General features: G+C 37.2%; 2 protein-coding genes and 1 long non-coding RNA gene across 3 annotated transcripts; 2 read left to right on the top strand and 1 right to left on the bottom strand.

The window, feature by feature from the left end:
- The first annotated feature begins 5,893 nt into the window (after positions 1–5,893).
- LOC126599935 (transcription factor MYB54-like) lies at positions 5,894–8,023 on the top strand. Its single transcript, XM_050266413.1, has 3 exons — positions 5,894–6,541; positions 6,860–7,363; positions 7,565–8,023. The coding sequence occupies exons 1-3, from the start codon at positions 6,427–6,429 to the stop codon at positions 7,759–7,761; spliced, it is 816 nt and encodes a 271-aa protein (XP_050122370.1). The 5' UTR covers positions 5,894–6,426; the 3' UTR covers positions 7,762–8,023.
- A 6,914-nt stretch (positions 8,024–14,937) lies between these two features.
- LOC126599929 (uncharacterized) lies at positions 14,938–27,324 on the bottom strand. The gene is made up of 10 exons (XM_050266409.1): positions 26,652–27,324; positions 19,500–20,274; positions 18,720–19,335; positions 18,337–18,508; positions 17,723–18,083; positions 17,225–17,335; positions 16,357–16,708; positions 15,673–15,898; positions 15,350–15,571; positions 14,938–15,279 (listed from the first exon to the last, which is right to left on the bottom strand). Exons 1-10 carry the CDS (start codon positions 27,161–27,163, stop codon positions 15,126–15,128), a joined length of 3,501 nt encoding a protein of 1,166 aa, XP_050122366.1. The 5' UTR covers positions 27,164–27,324; the 3' UTR covers positions 14,938–15,125.
- On the top strand, positions 22,623–23,112 carry LOC126599936 (uncharacterized). The gene is made up of 2 exons (XR_007615315.1): positions 22,623–22,786; positions 23,003–23,112. It is a non-coding gene; the product is annotated as an uncharacterized LOC126599936 (long non-coding RNA).
- Positions 27,325–27,598: the final 274 nt, after the last annotated feature.

The raw sequence follows: 27,598 nt of genomic DNA, 5'->3' as shown, positions 1-27,598 counted from the left end.
CCTAATTTGCTAGTGGTAATATTTCTCTAAATGAAAGGACGGAGGATGTCCACTAGTCAAATTTGGACATGAAAAATGTCGAAATCATGTTGGACTTGCGAGCTCATTGCGTCAATCAACACTTGAGCCGAAAGAAATGGTATCTAGTCATGATTTTTTTTCCATTGAGCACTAGCCACTTATATAATTTCCAACTAATATTATATACTAAAGTTTTCTTCAACAACAATTCTAGTACAGTAGTGGAAGCTCCATTTATAAACTTAAACAAGTCAAGAATTGGCCAAAACTACTTGTGTTTTTTTTTATATAGAGAATTGTTATTTGCACTAAAAAAGAGTCATCTCACCTTAAGTTCTTTTTTACAAGTTCTCTACTTATCTTTTGGTACAAAAAATACATGCCACGTTCGTTTTATAAACTTACAGTGAACTACTAAAAAAGTACATTAAGCTCACTAACATGGAGTTTAACTAATTACAAGCTTTGAGAACTTAACGTTGTCAAAAATGTTAATTAAAATAAAACGGGAGTTGAAATGTCCAAAATAATCTTGAAGGGGAAGTTAAAATGTTCAAAATAACCTTGAAAATAAGTCATGTGCAAGTTTTGGATGGAAAACTTTACCGAGTTAAGATGAAATGATAAACTAATGATTTTTGAAACTTGATATGACAAATGGCTTAAAATTTTAGTTTATATAACAAATTAAAAAATAGATATAAGTTCCTATGACATCCCTTTTTACATAACGCCAACGTACAAATTGCACTTCAAAGAGTGCATCTTGTTTTTATAGGGTGCTGATAACAATTCTTTAGGTATCATTGTCAAATATCTACTTTTTTCTTTTTAATTTATATTTGAATTCAATATTTTCATTTTTGGGTCAATATTTTCTTATGGTTAATCATGGTCTTATTGCTATGTATAGAAATGCAGTCGCTTCTCAGTTGGACAACCAACAAAGTGAAGTTAGTTAACTAATTAATTAATGGTACACAATTTGGTCCTAATAATTGTGCTAAACATTGAAATGTAGGCAGCCAGGTATTGGATTAGAAAATGTAAAGGTGCTAGATAACATCAAGGTTAGTACAACTGTACAAGGACATATCCATTTTAAAGGGAACAATGTTTGGCTTTGGATGCTCAAGGATGAGTAGGAACCTCTTATTTAAAATTCTATATATTCGAATCACAGAGCTTTGTGCTTATGATCAAAACCGTTCATATTATGAATTACTTTATAAAGATCATCTCTGTAAACAAATGAATTAAAATAAGGTCGTTTAGTCAATCTATTGTAGCAAATACATAGACGGTTCGTCATATTTTTATCAATTCCGTTCATCTGTTTTATATAATTTGAAGACTAAACGACCTTAGTTTTAATTCATTTTTGCAGAGGCGATTTTTATAAAGTGATTTATAATATGAATGGTTTCGATTATAAACACGAAGTTCTATGAATCGGCAATGAACGATTTTGGGTAGGAACTCCTACTCATTATTTGAGTAACCAAGTATTGTTCTTTTAAAGGAATGTATATATATCCTATCTAAGCTAGCGAAACAATGACGTGCATGAGATTGAGAGTTTACATATATCCCTGTCCTCTACCTAATACCCTAGAACCAACTCAAAAAAAGTGAGTTGCACTCAAGGAAGCATCTGCATTTTATTTCCACAAATTATAATAATCTTTGGGTTGGGTTGTGATTCGCCTGATTTAAACATAAAACATATTCTAGATTAATTAATCACCGAGTCCGTACGTGTTGAAAGCTGATTCTTGACCTTGACATTTGTACAAAAAACAATAATGAAAATTAACTGAAAATTAAAACATGTACGAAAAGAGCTAATTATTAGCTAAAATAGCGATAAAATGCTAATCATGTTATGGGGATATATATATATATATATATATATATATATATGGTTTGGTAGGTAGGTGTACTCTTCATTGATCTTGATTAGTGGAGAGCTCGATCAAGAAACAAAAGCAATCCCTTGGAATGGTTCATAAGTTGGGTTTGGGCAGTTTTACAGATGGGAAGTTTATGTTACTTCTGGAACCAGAAACCCTAGCTTTATCCCATATTATTAGTTAGGTGAGTGTCAAATCCCTACCCCTTGTGATCGATTGTGGGGACTAATTAACGACCTTAATCAGGATTTGGTTAAACTTATTGCAGAAACGGGCTTTGAGTAAGAGAGAAATCTAGAATCACAGAACAAGAGAAAGTTATAGACAATGCTACCAGCTACCTACCTTATTTCATATATCTATACGCATATATATGTATACGGTAAGGTGGACAAGACCACTGTAAACTAAGGTACGTGTCCGTTAAAAGTTCATCACAACATCCCTTCAAAATGGAATTTATGTATCCTCATATATTTGTACCCTAAGAAGAGCGAAAAAATCATCATTAATATTATTACCAGTCACAATAGTTACATAGATGGTCAAAGATCATGCATTCATTCTTTTATGTACATAATGTAGTGCAGAACTATTGAATTCGATAGATTTCATTTATGGGGTAAACTTCTTTTATATATGTACATCACAGCATTTGGATTCAAGGATTAGAATTTCTCAAAAACTAAGCTAATTTACATTTTACTACATACTTGTGGAACAAGGAAACCTAACTAGCAAGAGTTTTATTTTATCAATACCAAGAAATCGTTATCACTTGAAGAAGTTAAGATTCCACTATAAAACTAATTGGCAATATAGGAAATAGTCCAACTACATGCAAGGTTTGTTATTTCCCCGATGTGGGATTAATACTCTCAACATCTTTGAATGACTTTAATAGCATTGCTCAGGACTCACTAAGAAAAGTAGGTGAAACTGGTGAACAGTCATGAAGAACTCTACAATTGATGAATTTAGAGTTTGAATTTTCAATTTTGACAAAAAAAAAAAGTTTGAATTTTCAATTAACAAATTATATATATGTACACTTGTATGCAATGAATTGCGTTATGATTTGGGGAATGAAAACGAATCTAGATAGGATGCATTTTCTTCATTCCTCATCATCCATATATTCAAGATTTTAGCACTCCAAAAATTAATTAACAGTGAACAATACTTAATTTGCAGCAGATGTATGTAGACCATTAATTCCATAAATCTTTGTGAATATCTCAATATGAGAGAGAGAGAGAGAGAGAGAGAGAGAGAGAGAGAGAGAGAGAGAGAGAGAGAGAGATCGCTAGGTAGGTAATGAAGAAACAGTTGATGAAGTACTTGTGACATTTCCAATGTCAAGCGCAGTGTAAAACATATCACATATGTGGGTGAAGATGGAGGTTGTATTTCCTGCCTCACTTTTTTTACAAGCAATTTAGATGATCTCCTACTTGGGAGAATGGTAGGCCAACGGTTATAAGAATGGCTTCTTTCCCTATAACTAATATCAGGAAAACTAATTAATTAGTTTCCTTGATTCTGTGCAGTTTGGATGTTGGGTCACACCAACATGCTCGATATATTTTTTTTCGGTAAGTTGGGGGTCTACACCAGCATTTTCATACATAATTTAATATTACACACAGGATAAATGGCTACAATAGGAGAGAGACGTCATCCTTCATTATAACTCATGCAGGTTACTTAGTTATCAGAAGCAGCCCAATAGTGACCTACATATTAATTTCATTGGTTGTAACTCAAGCACTGGTCTAACACTATAAATTTTCTTTTTCTAATACTTATATGTACTACACACATTAACTTTCATGTGTTAAAAAAAGATTTAATTTTTAGCTAAAATGGTCCATGAGATTGATATAACTTTTCACTATAGTCTTTGACAATGAAAATTGATAGAAGTAGTCCATGAGTTTGTCTACTGTAAATTATTTTGGTTATTCCGTGAAAAATATGTCAATATCCTCGTTAAGTGGAGGGGTTGGTTTGACAAAAATACCCTTAAAAAAGTAGTCACACGGTTGTTCACGTGATAATTTAACGATGATATTGAAATATTTTTCATGGAAGTACTAAAATGATTTATGATAAACAATCTCAGGGACCACTTGTATCGATTTTCATTGTCAGGAATCAAAATAAAATTATGTCAATCTCAGAGATCATTTTACCTAAAAAAAACCTTTTAAAAAACGATAAAAGAAAATTATACCATCTAATTAATAACAATCACAACATGCATGCATGAACTCAAACATAATTGATATGACACAGATCTAAGGTTAAATTTATAGTATTTGAATGGAAAATATTCTATATGGTGCCTTTTTTTCTTAAGGGTATTGGTAACCTTTGTAAGATTATATGACAATATTTATTTTTAACGCTATTTAATAATGGCGAGGTTATATTACATTAACAACGTTAGTTGTTATGTTGTAGACGTCTTTTTACAATACAGTCGTAAGATATTATAAGTTGAAATCATAAAATCACTCAAGCATCGTTATTCACTTTTGAGCCCACAACTTTCACGTGAAGGCTATTACAACGTGGCGTTAAGTTCAACGTGATTCAACACTACAAGAAGCGTAAGATTACATTATAATTGCCAAAGCTTATTGCCAAGCTTACTGTCAACGTTGTGTTACAAAATGTGGAACTTAACATTATAATTGTTATTATACGAACAACGTTGTTTGTTACATCATGGACACCTTGTTGTAATATATATAGACATGAGATATTATTATGACATGAAAATGTTAATCACACACTGTTATTCGCTTTTGAGCTCCCAACCCTTCACGTTAAGACTGTTTTTGAACATAATGTTAATTTCCAACGTAATTCACTGTCTTAACTCAAGAAATGTAAGGCTACATTATAATCATCAAAATTTACTGTCCAAGATTAGATACTAATGGTGAGGTTACAAATTACACTATCAACATAAGCTATTATGTGTTGTCGTGATTGCATTATATCAAATCATAGTTCAACTTAAATGTCGGTTAATTAACCAAAAAAAAGTACTAGTTAAAGGTAGAAGAAGATAAGTGATATGACCTATTTGTATTGGTGGGTTGCCCTACTTCAATTAGAGAGCTAATAAAAAGTGATATATACACATGTGGAGTACTTGAGAATTGAGATTAATATATGCATGTGTTTGCCTGAAAGATGAAAACAGGTGATTAAGAAATTGAGGTTGTATTCTAAAATCAATTATCAATAAAATACTGAAGTTAAATCTAATGTGAAACAATTTTCTTCGCATACTCACAAGAAAGAGCTCATGAGGCCAAAAAAAAAAAAAGTGCTGTCTATGTACACAGATACACGGCCCGATATGAGAAATAGATCGAGCAGTTTGAGTTAGTTTGACTAAAAAAGTAGTAGTTATTATCACCATTTTGTAACAATGGTGTCCGATTCTCCACGTGCAGTTGGAGTCGTGAGGTTTGTAAGCTACAATTGTTAGTTAGGTCTCAGAAAGGTGAACAAAACCAAAACCTAATTAAACTCCCATATTCCGAGTACACCACCATAGATACCAAACCAACCCGCCCTTTTTCTTCTGGTCTTTAAGAATTGTTTAATTCCTTTTCTTAATAGGATAAGGTTTATTTAATTGAATTAGGGTTAGCTGTATGGTATGTATGGTACGTAATCATCTGGTGTATACAATCGGTTATAACTTATATTTAATGATGCATATTTATGTTAATGTGACCATTGCTGAATTAAATAATTATTTATGTGTATATATATATGTATAAAATTTAATAAATAAAAGAAAATGAGAGTAAGATGGCTAGGTGGGTTATAAGTAGACGTTGTAGGTTAGAAATTTGGAAAGACGTTGAAAGAGGAACCATATCTTACCCCCACCAAGCAACCCATCTCTCTCTCTCTCTCACTCTTCATGTCATATTTTCATCTTATAATATTATAATATAACTTGGTGGGATGATGATGATATAATTGTGGTTGTTTTTTTTGTTAGCCAAGACGTTGCATCAATCGCAGGTGTAAGGTCTGTCCAAACCCTCCCACTCTCTAACGGAACTTACTTTTCATCTATCTTTCCCTCTCCCTTATATAATTAATCTATTTAGCTAATTCAAAGGATCTCTCTAGCTCGGCTCCTCCCTTGTATCTATTGATCTCTCCTGCAGTTCCACAATTATAATTGTCTCGGTTGTTATTGCCTTGCCCCTACGGTCTACATCATCGTCCTCGTCGTCATCTTCTTCTTCTTTGCTCTCGGCAATAGTAAGCATCTAGCTAGTCTTAATCGATCCATTCGATCACGAATGAAGAACCTCAGGCATCCATGGTCCTTGTAGTGAATTAGCTCTACCTAAGTTGTTCGGCAGCTTTAATTCCTACTTATTAATTTGTTCTTTTGTGTTTATTTATGAAAAAAACACTTGAAGATCAAATTTGAATACATATAATTAAGATGTGCACTAGAGGCCATTGGAGGCCAGCTGAAGACGAGAAGCTTAGGGAGTTGGTGGAACGATATGGACCTCATAACTGGAACGCAATAGCAGAAAAGCTCCAAGGAAGATCAGGTACTACTAGTTCTATTTTTTTCATTTGTGATTGATGTGTTTGCAATTGTTGAAATTGTTGGCAACTACTTATACCAAGAAGCCCCAAATTATATATGCTGCAGCTGGCTAGGGCAAATATATTTTTATGCGATTATTTAAATTTGTATAAATTATAATTACTCAACTAAGACATTCATGTGTGTGTGTGTAGAAAAGAGATTAGTTAATGGGTTAGGGTTAGTGTACGGTACCCTTGAAGAAAGAGGGGTACCATTTAATTGAACGATGTTTTTGTAATCACGTACACGAATGATATTTATGAACTGAATGATGCAGGAAAAAGCTGTAGGTTGAGATGGTTCAATCAGTTGGACCCAAGAATCAATAGGAACCCTTTCACAGAAGAGGAAGAAGAGCGTCTCTTAGTTTCTCACCGCATCCATGGAAATAGATGGGCTGTTATTGCAAGGCTTTTCCCTGGACGTACCGATAACGCAGTCAAGAACCATTGGCATGTCATCATGGCACGCAGATGCAGAGAAAGATCTAGGCTTAATCACTCCAAATTAATAAGGAATACTTCCAGTATTACTGCTCAAACCTCATTCATGAGTATCATTACCAACAATAATGAACCAAAATCCTCTTCAAAACAAGACCATCCCCTGCAGATCAATTGCGATATCGGCACATGGAACCTTGATTCATATAATTATATTGGGAAATACTACTCATGCAGCGACAGAAATTATCACCAATATCGGCCAGCTTTCACTCATAACCCTCCTCCATTTCCAAAAGAGTTCTATCCCAATACCTGCAGTGTCACAATGCACCAAGGTGATTATCCTCTAGTACCAATTAATGCTTATGATTACTCCAAGTGTGCCATGCATGCATCTTCCTAACGATAGAATATATGCCATATATATATTTGATGATGATGCATGCCTTTATCAGTTATAATTAATGACCATTGATCAATATTCTCATGCATGCAAGGTTCCTAATTATACATTTATAATTATATCTATGTTGCAGATCATAATAAACATCAGCCAATTGAGTTTTACGATTTTCTCCAAGTAAATACTGAGTCTAATGGAAGTGAAGTGATAGATAATGCAAGAAAGGATGAGGAGGAGGTGGATCAGGAAGGTATGGGACAACAGAAAAGCACCGTGACCGGTCTTCCTTTTATCAATTTCTTAGCTGTTAATAATGGGACTTCTTCATAATTTGGTGTCTTGATGAAGATCAATGATATCTCAGCAGTGTAAAACTTATCACTAATGACATACAAACGGTATAACTTACCAGTTAGATGCATGTTAACTGCATTAATGCACAGAGAATCATATTTATTGAGATACCAATCTACGGATCATATTGTAGCTTGCTAGCTAGGCAAGTATTGTAGAAAGGAAGATGCTGTTATGCAAGTGTTAATGTTAAATTATTTCTGAAGCAAGAAGCTAAGGACTCTGCACACGTTTACCATGGTCAGGGCTTTAATTTACATGCAAGGTGATGCTGGGAAGACTATCTATTAATCATATTTTATAAATCATATGAAGTGACGATTGATAGTTAAATTTATTTTCTAAATCATTAAAGAATGAAACATACAGACATATAATGTGACTTACAAAATTTGATCTAAAAAGATAGTTTCAGTTTCTTTTGCATGCATGACGCATTTGACATTAGTTTGATTCTTCGGTTGAAATTGAAATCCATAAACGAAAGGTGGGATGGGAGCATATAATTCACATGCATATTTGTTGTGCCTTAGTTTTTTGGTTGTGTGCGCTTCATCAATCTCCCTTCTATATACACATAAGCAATTAGAAAGCGTCCTTTCTAGTGCATGACTATAGTGAATGAAGTTATGTTTATCCTAAATAAGTTGGTAACAGAGAGGGTGGCCCAACTTCTTATAGGTTATTGCAATCTTACAAGAAAATTGTGAAACACTTGTAGCTTAAAGTAGAAAATTAGTTGTCATAAGGTATCTTAATGACTCACAGTCGTTGCCTTTGGGAAGTAGCGAGTATTTTTATTGTTTTGGAAAAAACCACAAATCAATCTCACATAGCATTGCTGTCATGGGTAGTGGTAATGAGGTAGCGAATAGTTACAAACAATGATTGCAATCCTTTTGTGGTAGCAACAATCCACCGTCTTCATTCTTGACGAATTTGTACCTACAAAACAATCAAACACATTTGATTTCACCTCACAGGTCAACCATAGTTGCATGTACGAACCAATTGCGTCGGGGGTAGGGTTTAGGTTTAATCTCACGTGTCAGCCATGGTTTTCCGTACGAATTGTACGTGTCAAGGGTAGGGCATTTATAAGGGATATGTTTAGTTTTAATTCCACGGGTCGACTGTTGTTACTCACACCAAGCATTGGTGCGCCGGGGAGGGGGGGGGGGGGGAGAGAGATGGGCATTTATAGGACGTTATCAATATGAGGTAGGGTTTAGTTTTAATGTCACGGGTCAACCATGGTTGGTCGGACGAAGTATTGTTGTCGAGGCTAGGGCATTTATAAGCCAATATCAACCATGATAGTATTCACATTAAAGTCGTAAATTTTAACATGGTAAGCCCTTCTTAAAAAAAAAATAAAAAAAAAAAACATTTCTCTGTCGTGCTGCAGCAAGGGAAAAAAAATCGAGTGCGCCAGGCGATGAAATGCGCCTAACTTAGGGTGCTATTATTCATACGCCCCTAAACTCTTGAACTCAGTGTGTTACTATCCACATGCCTCTAAATTGTAAACCTCATGGGTTTGCTGCACCTTAAGTCTTCTCTAGGGCATGAGTTTGGGCTGCATCTCCCTACGCCTAAACCATTTACTTATTTATTTTGTTAAATTTTCATTTTTCCCATACTACAACACCAAATTATCATCTTCTTGTTCTACAAAATGTATTTCCGGTGAAAATTTTCTTATAATCTATGTCAAAAAATTCTAAAATAAGGATATAAATCTAAATCTAGTCTAAAGGTATTTGAATCTAAATAAAGTAATGTAGGAAGAAAAAAATTCAATGGAAAAAGAAAAGAAAAGGATACGATCGGTACTCTTCTTTCGATCGTCATGGAAGAAAGTCGCTACACCGGAATCAAGTCGATAGCATCATACCCGAATCAAGTCGCTAGCTTCATACCGATCCCCCACCTTTCATTTTTTTTTTCAGTTTTTATTAATTTTTTTGTTAATATTTCTTTTATTTATTTACCATAACAACAAACTATCATATTAATATTCTTCAAAATATATTTTCCGTGCAAAATCTATTATAATTCATATTTAAACACTTGAAATCAATGATTTAAAATCTAAATTTAAAGATATTTTTCTATTTCTCAACATTAAAAATCAATAAAAATGCTAAATTTTTACAAGATTCATTTTCAGCTAAATTTTGAGTCATTCTAGTCGCATAACATGTTTTCAAAATTAATTTAGGATATTCCAAAGATTTTGACACCTGCAAATCTCTTTGGAGGCCTCGCTATTAGTTTATATTAATTTTCTACCTTTTCAACTTTAAAAATCAATAAAAATGCTACTGAGACATAATAACTGATAAGATCATTTCCCATGGTCTTGCAACATCTTAAATTGTTAAAAAAACTCACGGAGTGGCGTAAAAACAAATAGATTTAATGATAATATTTTTACAAATTTTCAAAACCAACTAAAAATAGCGACATCAATGTTTTTTGTGCAAAATGCAAATTTTTTATTTTTGCGAAAATATTTTTCGTAAGCATTAAAAAAAAAAATATTAGGCATTTGGAAGTGGTTTAAACATTTACTGATCCACAATTTTTTTTTAATAGAATTTTTAAGTCAAAAATTTTAAAAAATAAGTGAAAAAATAGTAGTAAGGCACTAAATATTGCCAAAACGAGGGTTTGCCCTCAAGAATATAAATGAAAAGTTTTACATTAATTTTGAAAACCTCACGGTGGGGAAAAGGCAAAAGCAAATATATTTTATAATGAATTTAGTAAGAATTTGCAAAACTGACTAAAAACCGTTAGTGCTAACCCACATTTTTTGAGAAAAATACAAATCTATTAGCGTAAATTACATTTTGCTCTTAGGTTTGTGTTCAATTATTACAATCTCATACTATATTTTTAAAATATTTCCTTATTATTTTATTTCACCATCATACATCCGTCTCAAAATCTATTAGTTTCCTCGTTATCTTTTGATGTGAATGTCGCGGGCCAACAAAATTTATGCACATGAATGAAAATATATAAAATAATTTGTATTTTTAAAATGGGCCCAGCCTCTCCTTCTCCATCAACCTTTCGACAAGTTTTTCGCTGACATCGATTTTGGTAAATTAAATTAACATTATTTATTTACTGGGATCTTCGTGGTGTTCTTGAGCTGATGAACACTGAAGTTTTTCTTGCTTGCGGATTGAAATAATATGTAAAAATCCTAAAACCATATCTTCCCCACCCGCAGGGTCACATCCACCCCCTTCCCCCATCACCGCGCACTTCTCTTTCATTGTGTGGCTCGCAACGTTAACATAGGCAAATAATGAAAAACTAACAAAAATTGAGACGAATATATGACATTGAAATAAATAATAAATAAATGCAGGGATTGAAATGTTTTAAAGATTTTGTATGAGTTTACAATTGAACACAAAACGGAAGGTGGAAAATGTAATTTACCTAATTTTTTATTTGGAAATTGTTATTAGCACTCAAAAATTCTCATTTGGTACTCTAAACTTTCTATATTTAGAAAGAAAAAATACACTTATGCAGTTCCTTTTATTTTCAGATAATATTTTCCATGAGCATTAAAGAAAACTTTATAAGATATTTGAAGCGGTTCCATTTATTGAGCTGTAAATATATTATTAATAGAATATTTGATCTGAAAAATAAAAAATAAGAAAAAAAAATAGTAATGGGACCCAAAAGATTGCCAAAGCTAGGATCTACCTCAAGAAAATCAACGAAAAATCTTACATAAATTCTCAAACCCTCACGTTGAGGCAACATCTTAGCAAATAAAGTATTAAGTTTGTACTCATGCAGTCCGAACCCTCCCCATCCCTTCAATAATAATAATTTGAAAAAAATACATCCACATGGTACGACTTCTTCCGATTTCCTTGCCACGAGAATGACCTCAAGAGAATTCCAGAGTTTGATCTTCACAAAAATTGTGAGCAGTATTGACGGTTTGTCATAAGTTGTGCGAATTTGGACAAAAAAATTCATTGAAGAAGATTTGGGCGTCCACACAAATGTCTAAAAATTCTCTGTTATATACATCATTAAAATGGTTGTACCTACAAAACAATCAAACACATTTGATTTCACCTCACAGGTCAACCATAGTTGCATGTACGAACCAATTGCGTCGGGGGTAGGGTTTAGGTTTAATCTCACGTGTCAGCCATGGTTTTCCGTACGAATTGTAGGTGTCAAGGGTAGGGCATTTATAAGGGATATGTTTAGTTTTAATTCCACGGGTCGACTGTTGTTACTCACACCAAGCATTGGTGCGCCGGGGAGGGGGGGGAGAGAGATGGGCATTTATAGGACGTTATCAATATGAGGTAGGGTTTAGTTTTAATGTCAGGGGTCAACCATGGTTGGTCGGACGAAGCATTGTTGTCGAGGCTAGGGCATTTATAAGCCAATATCAATCATGATAGTATTCACATTAAAGTCGTAAATTTTAACATGGTAAGCCCTTCTTAAAAAATAAAAAAAAATAAAAAAAAACATTTCTCTGTCGCGCTGCGGCAAGGGAAACAAAATCGAGTTCGCCGGGCGATGAAATGCGCCTAACTTAGGGTGCTATTATTCATACGCCCCTAAACTCTTGAACTCAGTGTGTTACTATCCACATGCCTCTAAATTGTAAACCTCATGGGTTTGCTGCACCTTAAGTCTTCTCGAAGGCATGAGTTTGGGCTGCATCTCCCTACGCCTAAACCATTTACTTATTTATTTTGTTAAATTTTCATTTTTCCCATACTACAACACCAAACTATCATCTTCTTGTTCTACAAAATGTATTTCCGGTGAAAAATTTCTTATAATCTATGTCAAAAAATTCCAAAATAAGGATATAAATCTAAATCTAGTTCTAAAGGTATTTGAATCTAAATAAAGTAATGTAGGAAGAAAAAAAATTCAATGGAAAAAGAAAAGAAAAGGATACGATCGGTACTCTTTCGATCGTCATGGAAGAAAGTCGCTACACCGGAATCAAGTCGATAGCTTCATACCCGAATCAAGTCTCTAGCTTCATACCGATCCACCACCTTTCCATTTTTTTTTATTTTTCAGTTTTTATTAATTTTTTTGTTAATATTTCTTTTATTTATTTACCATAACAACAAACTATCATATTAATATTCTTCAAAATATATTATCCGTGCAAAATCTATTATAATTCATATTTAAACACTTGAAATCAACGATTTAAAATCTAAATTTAAAGATATTTTTCTATTTCTCAACTTTAAAAATCAATAAAAATGCTAAATTTTTACAAGATTCATTATCAGCTAAATTTTGAGTTATTCTAGTCGCATAACATGTTTTCAAAATTAATTTAGGACATTCCAAAGATTTTGACACCTACAAGTCTCTTTGGAGGCCTCGCTATTAGTTTATATTATTTTTCTACCTTTTCAACTTTAAAAATCAATAAAAATGCTACTAAGACATAATAACTGATAAGATCATATCCCATGGTCTTGCAACATCTTAAATTGTTAAAAAACTCACGGAGTGGCGAAAAAACAAATAGATTTAATGATAATATTTTTATGAATTTTTAAAACCAACTAAAAATAGCGACATCAATGTTTTTTGTGCAAAATGCAAATTTTTTATTTTTACGAAAATATTTTTCGTAAGCATTAAAAAAAAACTTTATTAGGCATTTGGAAGTGGTTTAAACATTTACTGATCCACAAATTTTTTTAATAGAATTTTTAAGTCAAAAACTTTAAAAAATAAGTGAAAAAATAGTAGTAGGGCACTAAATATTGCCAAAACGAGGGTTTGCCCTCAAGAATATAAATGAAAAGTTTTACATTAATTTTGAAAACCTCACGGTGGGGAAAAGGCAAAAGCAAATAGATTTTATAATGAATTTTGTAAGAATTTGCAAAACTGACTAAAAACCGTTAGTGCTAACCCACATTTTTTGAGAAAAATACAAATCTATTAGGGTAAATTACATTTTGCTCTCTTAGGTTTGTGTTCAATTATTACAATCTCATACTATATTTTTAAAATATTTCCTTATTATTTTATTTCACCATCATACATCCGTCTCAAAATCTATTAGTTTTATCGTTATCTTTTGATGTGAATGTCGCGGGCCAACAAAATTTATGCACATGAATGAAAATATATAAAATAATTTGTATTTTTAAAATGGGCCCAGCCTCTCCTTCTCCATCAACCTTTGGACAAGTTTTTCACTGACATCGATTTTGGTAAATTAAATTAACATTATTTATTTACTGGGATCTTCGTGGTGTTCTTGAGCTGATGAACATTGAAGTTTTTCTTGCTTGCGGATTGAAATAATATGTAAAAATCCTAAAACCATATCTTCCCCACCCGCAGGGTCACATCCACCCCCTTCCCCCATCACCGTGCACTTCTCTTTCATTGTGTGGCTCGCAACGTTAACATAGGTAAATAACGAAAAACTAACAAAAATTGAGACGAATATATGACATTGAAATAAATAATAAATAAATGCAAGAGATTGAAATGTTTTAAAGATTTTGTATGAGTTTCCAATTGAACACAAAACGGAAGGTGGAAAATGTAATTTACCTAATTTTTTATTTGGAAATTGTTATTAGCACTCAAAAATTCTCATTTGGTACTCTAAACTTTCTATATTTAGAAAGAAAAATACACTTATGCAGTTCCTTTTATTTTCAGATAATATTTTCCATGAGCATTAAAGAAAACTTTATAAGATATTTGAAGCGGTTCCATTTATTGAGCTGTAAATATATTATTAATAGAATATTTGATCTGAAAAATAAAAAATAAGAAAAAAAAAATAGTAATGGGACCCAAAAGATTGCCAAAACTAGGATCTACCTCAAGAATATCAACGAAAAATCTTACATAAATTCTCAAACCCTCACGATGAGGCAACATCTTAGCAAATAAAGTATTAAGTTTGTACTCATGCAGTCCGAACCCTCCCCATCCCTTCAATAATAATAATTTGAAAAAAAATACATCCACATAGTACGACTTCTTCCGATTTCCTTGCCACGAGAATGACCTCAAGAGAATTCCAGAGTTTGATCTTCACAAAAATTGTGAGCAGTATTGACGGTTTGTCATAAGTTGTGCGAATTTGGACAAAAAATTCATTGAAGAAGATTTGGGTGTCCACACAAATGTCTAAAAATTCTCTGTTATATACATCATTAAAATGGTTGTGGTTGTGTTTTCAACAACCTCCGAACAAACATCGTAACACGTCTCTTCCAACTCGTTTTGATCAAGTATACCATTTCTGGCACGCATCCAGACACAAGTTGTTACGATACAAACTCATCTTGCAAAAGAATTTCGTAAATGTCCGTCCTCAGATTCAGTTCCTTATCCCGCATGACTTCTTGGAGATCCGACAGCTCTTTTGCAGATAAGATGGAATTCAATTTCACAAAACCATCAAGCCATAGCTTTTTTGACCTATCATAAATATTTATCCAAGTTAACACGATGCAGGGAATAGATGAACGTCAAGTGAGCAATATCTTACCATGGGCAGGCATGGATTGCTCGGAAGAAGTTTCTCCTCGCCGCTGAAGGATTGCTTGCCATGTTCATCTCATATGCAATGTAGCATCGCCAAAGAACAACTGAGTTATGAAACCTATCATTTGCCAATGCCCTCTCAAATAATCCACGGATCCTATGCTCGGATCCCCCTTTACTCAATTCAAATGACAATGCAAAAAGCCAGACGACCACAGAAGGTTTCCTATGGAACATCACACGCAATGCATATGTTACCACAATTTAAATCATCATATTACAATATCTCACTTGTAACAAAGAGCGTCAAGAGGAAAAAGATCTTACTTGTGACAGAGGTCGTCAAACACCCACCGCAGTTTATTAGGTGTCGTATAAAGATGGCCAACTTTGATGAAATCACTAAAAAGTTCAGGGCTGCATGGATATATTTGAAGCCCCTGCAATATGGACTCCCAGCATTTTGATAGACTTGATTGACCATGATGTCTCCAAAGCATCTTCATATAAAAGCTGAACATAAATTCAAGTTGATAACTACGGCTCTTTCTCTCTGCAGTTCACATGCACTCAATATAAGCCCAAACAAGTTTATATTTCATTAAATCATGCACATGTCCCCCCCCCCCCCCAAATATCTGGATTGTTTCATAGAGACTAAAAAGCAAGTTGACATTCTCCATAATTCATCCCACTTAGATACCTTAACATTTTCATCTCACGTATCAATACAATCAAAGTGATGTTCAGTATCATTACCTAACACATGCGTATAATGAGATTTCATGCCTTCACCAATCTTTTTTTAATGATCCTTTATTAAATTTAAACCATTGAAACCCTATCTCTTAACATGTACAAGATTATTCTACATAAAAAGTAAGCTATTCAAAAGACACCCTTTCTGCAGGGTAGAGGAACTAAGAATATGACTGACAGGATGAAGTAAAATGCTTGAACCATATAGAATACTAACACGACAAGACGTAAGGAGATGAACAGGAAAAATACCTGGAAGCACCAATGCAAAAGCCTGATCTAGAACTTCAATACCCGCAGCCCATCCAGAGGTTAACTCTTCAAATAAAGCAGCAGAACATATGAGAGCAACAGATTGATCATCTATAACACCTCTCATCAATGCCATTTGTACTGTTCTTATTTTTTCTTTGAAACCTTGGCGTGCTCTCATTAATTGCAAATTTGATGGGTGAGATTTATATGGACTATACGTAGAACCACTTCCTAAGCAAAATAAAATATGCATTGCACGTAGTGATGATTCACACCCATTGCCATGCTCATTAGCAAGCTCCGTCTCAGCATACCAGAAATATAGAAGAGAAGCATTTGACTGTAATTCCTGCTCAACAGTAAAAGATTAAAATAAATAAGTTACGTAAATGCCAACAAACAAAATCCATAACAAACCTTCAGACAGAAGGCTGAAAATTATTTAAAGGAATCAATGTTCTAGTCATTCACTGTAAACAAAATACATCCAAAATCTAACAGCCTCATGAAAAATCATATCTAACAGAGAAAAAAAAACTTAAGAGGTTAATGAAATTGATATCAGACTTGAGCTCTAAGAGATGGATAGCTCAAACAAGTTTACAGAAACCATGTGCAGAATAGCACAGACAAAGTCAGCATAAATGCTCAACATAGGTTCATTGTGATCACTTGTTAGCATATACTTTGAAAATAACAATCTCTTTGATGGTCTCAACATTTGCATGACTAACCTTGTAGCATTAGTGACAAAGCATAAGTTTAAAACAAACTAGGAGTATTATTTGTGCATTTCCAGAACAAACAAATATCGGTAGCTAAAATATACTATGAAACATATTTGCAATAAACATTTAGACCTTACCAAAGGAAGCCCTTCAATAGATGACAATGCCATGTCAAATACCCTTCTTGCATGATCAATATTCCCATGAAAAGCCTCCCTTCTTGCATAAACTCCACATAGCAACACATCCTATTTGTAAAAAGTGGCAAAGAGGACAATATCAGGTATACTATCATACAATCTGTTAGTCAGTAAGAAAGAGGTTGTCACTTTAGAGCATGTCAGAATGTGCAATAATTTAATTTTAGCGAATTGGCCCACTTCTCACACCTGCTACCTCCACGTATCACTGCATTATGATAAATGTATACAGATTTTTCTTAAACCTTCCACAATCGTGTCCCTCATTGAAAACACTTTAAAGCCTTTTTTACAAACAAATAAGGTAGCTCAAAAGTCAAAACCTGGAAAAGTGACTAAATGAGGCCAAACAATTCATAGCTTTAGAATTTCAGATCTGAAACCAAATAGGAGATATGATATGTCTGGAAATTGAGAATCAAATATAAATATTACCTGACGGTCACTCTTTAAGAGGAACTTTGCCAGAGCTCGGCATGGGGTAACTGAACGGCTGGAAGGATTCAAATTCATAGCAGATAGCTCTTCAGCAACTAAAGCAGCATCTTCTAGGACAAAATGACGTGGAAAAGCAGATAAACAGAGCAAGGTAGCATTACGAAGAAATTTCATCATGTCTGTTCTTCCGTAGATGTCATTGGTGGTGCCCAAGAGAGATTCCAAGCTGAAATTACTCGAACTGCCTTGTGTTTTGATTAAAAAATCATGAACCTTTCTCAAAGTTTGTAATATAGAATCTGGCAATGCCTCCAAGCTAAGGACTTTCTCTGCCCAAGTGGAGCTGTTTGTAGATATCCTGTGTGGATGAGGGGTAAAGGCATTATATTATTTGTTGATGAAATTTAACTCAAAAATACAAAGAAATGAAAGCAAACTTAAAGAAACAAAGGTACTTCTGCAAGTTCAAACACGACACTAAAATTTCCACTTTCATCGTGGAAATCAGATTCCTTTATTTTACAACAAAGCATATGGACAAAGAAAATACGAACATAAATCCCATGCAACAGTGATAAGATTATATAGATACAACGCTAATAGGACCTCACCACTGAGAGCTTTTCCCGCCAAAGAAATCAACGAATTGTAACACTAGAGATAAACGGGCCTCAGATGAGCTCAAAGAAAACAGGTATTCGTTGACATCTTCATACATTATGACTCTCGAAAGGTGCTCATCTGCTTCTCCATCAGGTGTACCAACATTATGAGAGACAGCAGCTGCATCATGTTCAACCCCAATATAAACTGTGTAAGAAAATCTACCGGGAAGGGTGCATGCATAATAACTTCAAGCACATTCACATCTTAAAAGAGACAGGGGGTTAATCAACGGGAACGGAACAAAGCAAAAGAAAAAATATGCAAAGACCAAATGAAAAATACAAGCACCCATGAAAGAACACAACATTCACACAGAGAAGGAGTGAACCTCTTGTACGAACAGGCATCCATTGAACACAATCTCTTGATAACTCTTCTTCTGACCATTTGATCCAGGTTGAACTGTCTTTAATCTCACCACTAGCACCAACATCAACATCAATCCCTAGCATCTTTAGCAAAGCTTCAGTATCTTCTTCTTGCTTGACATCTTCATCCTCAAGTTCTTCTTGAAACTCCTCAACCACTACATTACTTTCGGACTCCTTTTCTGTCTCTATACTATTTTCCTTATTTTTTGCGAGTGGTTCTGACCAACCTGTCCAGCCACCTTCATCATCATGTGCAGTCTCCTCTCTGATAACCCTTTGCCTATTCTCTTCCTCTTTCTCCAACCATGTAGACCAACCAAGAGCACCTTCTTCTCCAACTCTTGCACCATCACTGTTCCAAAAGTGCTCGAACAGTATCTGTTTACTCTGTTCGGTGAGGAGTAAAGAAGGACAAAACAAACTGAATTCAATTTCAGCCTGAAATAGGGCAGTGGCCAACTCTTGATAGCCAGCCTGCCATTCAAACCTACAAAAACTGAGAAATATATCAACCAGACCAAGTTCTAGTTGAACTGTAGCAGCATCTGGAGGATGGTTTTCTGCTTGGCAAACCTGCATCAAATGGACACCACATTTAAACAAAAATAAGTTAACCTTAGAAGCTTGATAAATTATGGACACTATAGCCTATAGGCACTAGTTTCTTGTAACAGAGTATAGAATAATACAATCTCCAATAAAACAAAATAATCAGAGAATTAAGTAAGTTTAAGAACCTGCCTAATGTGCTTTCTGCAAGCAGAAGCTAGAGCCTGGATTGCATGTGCATACATTTTTCTCATTTCTGAAACCTTGAACCTGGAGAACTCCCCTTGAATGACGCGCAAAAATTCTCTCCACAACTTGTAACTTCCTGAATGCTGTATAAGTATCTTTTCCCATCTACTAATTAATACATCAGAGTTGTCCCTCCTTTGATAAGCCTTTAGAAGAGGAAGCAACAGTTCCTCATTATCTGGGTTAAGCTCTGCTGCCTTCTCCAGTATGCTAATCTTTTTTTCCAGAATCTGCAAGCGAGCACCTTTCTGGGGTTGCATATCAGCAACCCTGTCTTGGAACTCTGCAAAATCTAACCAAACCTTTTCGTCATGGGGGTGCTCCCTTGTCAGTTTGTTAAACTCACGTGTTTTGCGTAGCACTTCATCTTCCCAAGACTCTTCAACCACTGAAGTTCTTGAGAGTGGATCATCACCATCAACACATTCGTCATCAGATGTTTGAGCATCTGTTAAAGGAATAAAATCTCCGGAAACTGTAATGTCAAGGTCTCTGGGGACAAGTATACGAGCACGCTTTAGGTTCTTAAGCCGTTCCAAAGCCATGTACTTTGCAGACCAATATCGACCAGCAGATTTTAGTTTCCCACCCAAAGCTTCAACATCAGCATCTCTATCCAATGTCGAACCTGTCTTGTTCCACCAGGACAAACCTCGAAAATCAGACCCGGATAGCTCAGCAAGACCATAAGGTTTGTAGCGAGCAATGTCCATTCTGCATTAGAATTACAAATTAGTTCGAGTCAATCAAAAGCTTCATCCTCATCAGTCATAACAAACGAATCCTACAAATTTGGCTCAATTCCTAGCATAAAAAAATTCATTGATTTGCTCAGAAAATACATATACAACAACAACAACAACAAAGCCTTTTCCCACTAAGTGGGGTCGGCTATATGAATCCTAGAACGCCATTGCGCTCGGTTTTGTGTCATGTCCTCCGTTAGATCCAAGTACTCTAAGTCTTTTCTTAGAGTCTCTTCCAAAGTTTTCCTAGGTCTTCCTCTACCCCTTCGGCCCTGAACCTCTGTCCAGTAGTGACATCTTCGAACCGGAGCGTCAGTAGGCCTTCTTTGCACATGTCCAAATCACCGGAACCGATTTTCTCTCATCTTTCCTTCAATTTCGGCTACTCCTACTTTACCTCGGATATCCTCATTCCCAATCTTATCCTTTTTCGTGTGCCCACACATCCCACGAAGCATCCTCATCTCCGCCACACCCATTTTTTGTACGTGTTGATGCTTCACCGCCCAACATTCTGTGCCATACAACATCGCTGGCCTTATTGCCGTCCTATAAAATTTTCCCTTGAGCTTCAGTGACCTATGACGGTCACACAACACGCCGGATGCACTCTTACACTTCATCCATCCAGCTTGTATTCTATGGTTGAGATCTCCATCTAATTCTCCGTTCTCTTGCACGATAGATCTTAGGTAGCGAAAACGGTCGCTTTTTGTGATCTTCGCTAGATTGCTCCGGTCATTAGTATGGATAAGTATATAAATGGATAGAGATAGGAAAGCGAACACAAGATGTACGTGGTTCACCCAGATTGGCTACGTCCACGGAATAGAGGAGTTCTCATTAATTGTGAAGGGTTTACACAAGTACATAGGTTCAAGCTCTCCTTTAGTGAGTACAAGTGAATGATTTAGTACAAAAGACATTAGGAAATATTGTGGGAGAATGATCGCGTAATCACGAAACTTCTAAGTATCGGAGTGTGGTATCGTCTTGACGTGCCTTATCTGTCTCATAGGTAGATGGGGCATCTTCTCTGGAAGTACTCTTCCTCCATCCCGGGGTGGTATCTTTAACTGGTGGAGATGCACAAGGTAATGTATCAATTTCACTTGAAGCTTACTTGTAGTTTCAGGCTTGGTCAAGCGCGATACAAACCATGTAGTAGGAGTCCCCCAAGTCGCCGAGCTAGGGGATCTGCTGAAAGAGGTGACAGACAAGGTAAGCAATCATAGCTCCGGCTGATTGTTCACAGTCTCCCTATCTTGCAGGCAGCATGAATGATCAAGAGAAGAAAATGAGAAGAGATGATATGGGATACTTTTGCTTTTGAAGAAGTAACTTTCCACAGGCTTATTCTTGAACTGAGCTGGAGGGTTTTCTGGTTTCCTCCAGAGTATAAGGCCGACTGAAGAATTTGAGCGTCAAAACAAGTCCATCAAATCTAGAGTACGTTCGACCCTGCTGATATGGGATACTTTTGCTTTGACAGAGTAATGGATGTATCGGCACGTGTGCTGTTACGCTTGTCTCCACATGCTTCCTTGTATCCTTCTCCCTTGCCCTATCTGTTCCTCAGGCAGATGCGGTATCTTCCCTGGAAGCATAAGATGTTGAAGATGAGTACTCGAGAGCAATGTCAGGTAAGTAATCAGGTAAGGGGTTCCAGGCAGTCAGTTCCTGGCTGGAAGCTTGATTCCAAGTACTGACTGATTGCTCTCTTTCTCCTTGTCTTGCAGGTAAGAACAAGGTCCAAGGAAAAGACAGGGAAAAAGCATGATATGGGATACTCTTGCTTTTAACCCTGATGATATGAGATATTCTTGCTCTAGTATAACTTGTTTGCAGAGGGATTATCGAGGGGAAAGAAAGCTGAATATTTCGAAAGGCTTCGTTGGGAGTGCCCTCTCAGATATGAGGAAGGGTTGAGCATTTTTGCAGGTCTGCCTGTCCGTTGGGGATGGAGGTCGACATATATAGGAGTCTCCTTAACAACAAGTAGTAATGCTATTCCTTTACCCTACTTGGTCATAGCACGGTAGTGGGAGCTGTCAGCTTCACATGTTTTAACGCTGTCAGAGCACTTTGAAAAAGTGGTTTATGGTATCTGGAAAGCTGATGTTGCGTGTGAAGATTACAGACAGCTTTATCCAAGGAGATCCGGCTCTTGAAGTTGGGAAAGTGTTGCCTCTTCGGTTTTCGAACAAGCAATCCTATCGGGGATCTGGCTCTCGAGATTCGGAGAACGATGCCTCTTCGATTTTTGAGAAAGCAATCATGCTGGGGGTCTGGCTCTCGAGATTCGGAGAGCGGTGTCTCTTCGATTTTTGAGAAAGTACTCATGTTGGGAGTCTGGCTCTCGAGATTCGGAGGGCGGTGCCTCTTCGATTTTGGAGCAAGCAATCTTGTTTGGAGTGTTTTCTCGAATGTGAGTAAAGGTTGGGCATGTTTGCTAGTCTACCTTGCCACGAAGCACAGAGGTTGACACACAGGGACTTTCCAATTATCCAGCAATGGTACTGTTCCTTTACCCTCTTCGATTTTTGAGAAAGTAGTCATGTTGGGAGTCTGGCTCTCGAGATTCGGAGGACGGTGCCTCTTCGATTTTGGAGCAAGCAATCTTGTTGGGAGTGTTTTCTCGAATGTGATTAAAGGTTGGGCATGTTTGCTAGTCTACCTTGCCATGAAGCACAGAGGTTGACACACAGGGACTTTCCAATTATCCAGCAGTGGTACTGTTCCTTTACCCTTGTGGGTAATAATATGGTAGCTAGACCTTCAAAATTTATGTGTCTAAACTTTGTTAGTGTTGTTTCTTTGCTATTCTTTTACCCTTCTTGGTCAGAGCGATGTAGTGGGAGCTGCAAGCTTCACGTGTTCAACCTTGGCAGAGAACTTTGGCAAAATTATCTGTGGTACCCATGAGCTACTGTTGCGTGTGGGAAGTGGGTGATTGAACAGTAAAACTCATGTGCTTTCTACTTCACCAGAAGTCTTCGACCGAATGCCCATAATTTCCGCAAAGCTGAGTGTGCGTGTGACAGGTGCTGACAAGGCTGGAAAAGTAGGTGCCTCTTCGATTTCTGAGATCGGCCCTCGTGGTCTCTGAGCAGCCCAGCTTTTGAGAAAGCAAGCGCCTCTTCGATTTCTGAGATCGGCCTTCGTGGTCTTTGCGCAGCCCAGCTTTTGAGAAAGCAAACGCCTCTTCGATTTCTGAGATCGACCCTCGTGGCATCTGAGCAGCCTTGCTTTTGAGAAAGCAAACGCCTCTTCGATTTCTGAGCAGGCGCCTCTTCGATTTCTAAAGCTCCGTCGAGTGCAGATTTTTATTGGGGCTGGCATTAAGTTCCAAAGCACACTTGAATCCCAGCTTTTGAGAAAGCAAGCGCCTCTTCGATTTCTGAGATCGGCCTTCGTGGTCTTTGCGCAGCCCAGCTTTTGAGAAAGCAAACGCCTCTTCGATTTCTAAGATCGACCCTCGTGGCATCTGAGCAGCCTTGCTTTTGAGAAAGCAAACGCCTCTTCGATTTCTGAGCAGGCGCCTCTTCGATTTCTAAAGCTCCGTCGAGTGCAGATTTTTATTGGGGCTGGCATTAAGTTCCAAAGCACACTTGAATCTCCACCAGTAGAAGCTTCATTCTTGCACTTCTAAGATCTTGATTTGTCCGACCTCTTCTCTCTTCAACACCTTTGAAAATGTCTGGCCCCTCCGACCGTCGTTTTGACTTGAACCTTGTTGAAGAGGCAGCCCCGCCTTCTCCTAACAACATATGGCGTCCATCCTTCGTCTCCCCTACTGGTCCTCTTACCGTTGGGGATTCCGTGATGAAGAATGATATGACCGCTGCGGTGGTGGCCAGGAACCTTCTCACTCCCAAAGATAACAGACTACTTTCCAAACGGTCTGATGAGTTAGCTGTTAAGGATTCTCTGGCTCTCAGTGTTCAGTGTGCAGGTTCTGTATCTAATATGGCCCAACGCCTATTTGCTAGAACCCGCCAAGTTGAATCATTGGCGGCTGAAGTGATGAGTCTCAAACAGGAGATTAGAGGGCTCAAACATGAGAATAAACAGTTGCACCGGCTCGCACATGACTATGCTACAAACATGAAGAGGAAGCTTGACCAGATGAAGGAATCTGATGGTCAGGTTTTACTTGATCATCAGAGATTTGTGGGTTTATTCCAAAGGCATTTATTGCCTTCGTCTTCTGGGGCTGTACCGCGTAATGAAGCTCCAAATGATCAACCTCTTATGCCTCCTCCTTCTAGGGTTCTGTCCAGTACTGAGGCTCCGAATGATCCCCCTCCGGTACCTTCTCTTTCTGGGGCTCTACCGACTGCTGAGACTTCTCCTAAGCAACCTTTGTGAAGGCTCCCTCTTGTTTGTTTATTTTGACTTATGTATATGTACATATTTGTAGCTTATCGGGGATATCAATAAATAAGTTTTCCTTCATTTCAACGTATTGTGTTAAATACACCAAAGCCTTCTTCGCTAAGTTCTTTGAATTTTCTTTTGTTGAAGCTTTGTGAGTGGAGCATGTAGGTTGAGGTAGTGTTCCCTTAATTTCCTGAGTGAGGAAAACTTCTCGGTTGGAGACTTGGAAAATCCAAGTCACTGAGTGGGATCGGCTATATGAATCTTAGAACGCCATTGTGCTCGGTCCTGTGTCATGTCCTTCGTTAGATCCAAGTACTCTAAGTCTTTTCTTAGAGTCTCTTCCAAAGTTTTCCTAGGTCTTCCTCTACCCCTTCGGCCCTGAACCTCTGTCCCATAGTCGCATCTTCTAATCGGAGCGTCAGTAGGCCTTCTTTGCACATGTCCAAACCACCGTAACCGATTTTCTCTCATCTTTCCTTCAATTTCGGCTACTCCTACTTTACCCCGGATATCCTCATTCCTAATCTTATCCTTTCTCGTGTGCCCACACATCCAACGAAGCATCCTCATCTCCGCTACACCCATTTTGTGTACGTGTTGATGCTTCACCGCCCAACATTCTGTGCCATACAGCATCGCCGGCCTTATTGCCGTCCTATAAAATTTTCCCTTGAGCTTCAGTGGCATACGACGGTCACACAACACGCCGGATGCACTCTTCCACTTCATCCATCCAGCTTGTATTCTATGGTTGAGATCTCCATCTAATTCTCCGTTCTTTTGCAAGATAGATCCTAGGTAACGAAAACGGTCGCTCTTTGGTATTTCTTGATCTCCGATCCTCACCCCTAACTCGTTTTGACCTCCATTTGCACTGAACTTGCACTCCATATATTCTGTCTTTGATCGGCTTAGGCGAAGACCTTTAGATTCCAACTCTTCTCTCCAAAGGTTAAGCTTTGCATTTACCCCTTCCTGAGTTTCATCTATCAACACTATATCGTCTGCGAAAAGCATACACCAAGGAATATTATCTTGAATATGTCCTGTTAACTCATCCATTACCAACGCAAAAAGATAAGGACTTAAGGATGAGCCTTGATGTAATCCTACAGTTATGGGAAAGCTTTCAGTTTGTCCTTCATGAGTTCTTACGGCAGTCTTTGCTCCTTCATACATATCCTTTATAGCTTGGATATATGCTACTCGTACTCCTTTCTTCTCTAAAATCCTCCAAAGAATGTCTCTTGGGACCCTATCATACGCTTTCTCCAAATCTATAAAGATCATGTGTAAATCCTTTTCCCCATCTCTATATCTTTCCATCAATCTTCGTAAGAGATAGATTGCCTCCATGGTTGAGCGCCCTGGCATGAACCCGAATTGGTTGTCCGAAACCCGTGTCTCTTGCCTCAATCTATGCTCAATGACTCTCTCCCAGAGCTTCATTGTATGACTCATTAGCTTAATACCCCTATAGTTCATGCAATTTTGTACGTCGCCCTTATTCTTGTAGATAGGCACCAAAGTGCTCGTTCGCCACTCATTTGGCATCTTTTTCGTTTTCAAAATCCTATTGAAAAGGTCAGTGAGCCATGTTATACCTGTCTCTCCCAAAACTTTCCACACTTCGATTGGTATATCGTCTGGGCCTATTGCTTTTCTATGCTTCATCTTCTTCAAAGCTACAACCACTTCTTCCTTCCGGATTCGACGATAAAAAGAGTAGTTTCTACACTCTTCTGAGTTACTCAACTCCCCTAAAGAAGCCCTCCTTTCATGTCTTTCGTTGAAAAGATTATGAAAATAACCTCTCCATCTGTCTTTAACCGCGTTCTCTGTAGCAAGAACCTTTCCATCCTCATCCTTGATGAATTTAAACTTTAAGCATAGTAATTAGCAATTTAGCACAATAATTTGACTAAAATAGCAATTAGCAATTTAGCTGAAATAGCAAAATACCTGTACAAACTTCCAAAGGCCAAATTGTCACGGTCCCCATGAGAATCGAGGTAATAATCTTTGGAAGGTTTAGTCTCGGAGTCGGCCCAAACCCGAACACCGGACTTCCTTGACCCATAATCGGCGAACGCTCCGCTTCCTCTCTCGACGGAGCTCTCTCTCCTCCTCTTCTTCCTCCTCTTACTCTTCTTCTTCTTCTTCTTCGTCCTCTCTCTCTCGTCGCTCCTATCGGATCCAGAAGAAGACTCCAGCATCTCGTACGGCTGCGCTTGCGACCGCACATCCCCCTGTTCATGTTCTTGCGGCGCGGGCGGTGACGGCGGAGGCTCGGGTTTGAAGTGTGCGGCGACGGCGTCGTTTATGGCGGAGAGTTGGGTGGTGAAGCTGGTATTAGAAAGCCACGGCGGGACGCTTGTGATTTGCTGAGAGGCGGGTACGACGGGGAAGAGTGACGTTTTTTCCGCTGCGGATGCTGCTGCTTCTCCATCCGACGGTTGTCCGTCGTCCTCCATTTTTCTCGACGAACGAAAATATGCAAATTGGCAAAATCCAATCTGAGGTTGGAGGGCCACGGCGTTTTCTACATTCTCCTCCTCCTCCACCTCCTCCTCATACCACTGCAATTTGGGCCGAGTATTCTGATCCGGCCCATGTTCAATTTTCTCAATCCGCACATATTTAACTCAAGCCCAATCTACTGAAGCCCAACCCGACCACAATCCAATTACTTTTGAAAAAAGCACTTAAAAACGCAAGAAGATGCTTCTCCGTTGTATAACGTTGTCAAATTCAAAAGCGCTTTTAGTCATGATAACTCAAGCCCTACATTTTTATGTTACGTTCATTCAACTCGTTTGATGGACTGGTAGTTTAAGCTAATTGAAGGCAAACCGTGTAAGTTTGTGAGGACATGAAAGCTGCAACTCGTTTGCACTTCTGAATGTTTT

This window comes from Malus sylvestris, chromosome 14 (genome assembly GCF_916048215.2).
Source record: "Malus sylvestris chromosome 14, drMalSylv7.2, whole genome shotgun sequence".
In the NCBI taxonomy this organism is placed as follows: domain Eukaryota; kingdom Viridiplantae; phylum Streptophyta; class Magnoliopsida; order Rosales; family Rosaceae; genus Malus; species Malus sylvestris.
Note: the sequence above shows the minus strand (reverse complement) of the source record. Positions and strands in the feature narration are given on the sequence as shown.

Coding starts and splice junctions, on each gene's coding strand:
- LOC126599935 (XM_050266413.1), top strand. CDS start 6,427: ATGTGCACTAGAGGCCATTGGAGGCCAGCTGAAGACGAGAAGCTTAGG. Junction 6,542..6,859: donor AAAGCTCCAAGGAAGATCAG/GTACTACTAGTT, acceptor TGAATGATGCAG/GAAAAAGCTGTAGGTTGAGA. Junction 7,364..7,564: donor CAGTGTCACAATGCACCAAG/GTGATTATCCTC, acceptor TCTATGTTGCAG/ATCATAATAAACATCAGCCA.
- LOC126599929 (XM_050266409.1), bottom strand. CDS start 27,163: ATGGAGGACGACGGACAACCGTCGGATGGAGAAGCAGCAGCATCCGCA. Junction 19,336..19,499: donor GCAGAAAGCACATTAGGCAG/GTTCTTAAACTT, acceptor CATTTGATGCAG/GTTTGCCAAGCAGAAAACCA. Junction 18,084..18,336: donor GGCGGGAAAAGCTCTCAGTG/GTGAGGTCCTAT, acceptor TCATCCACACAG/GATATCTACAAACAGCTCCA.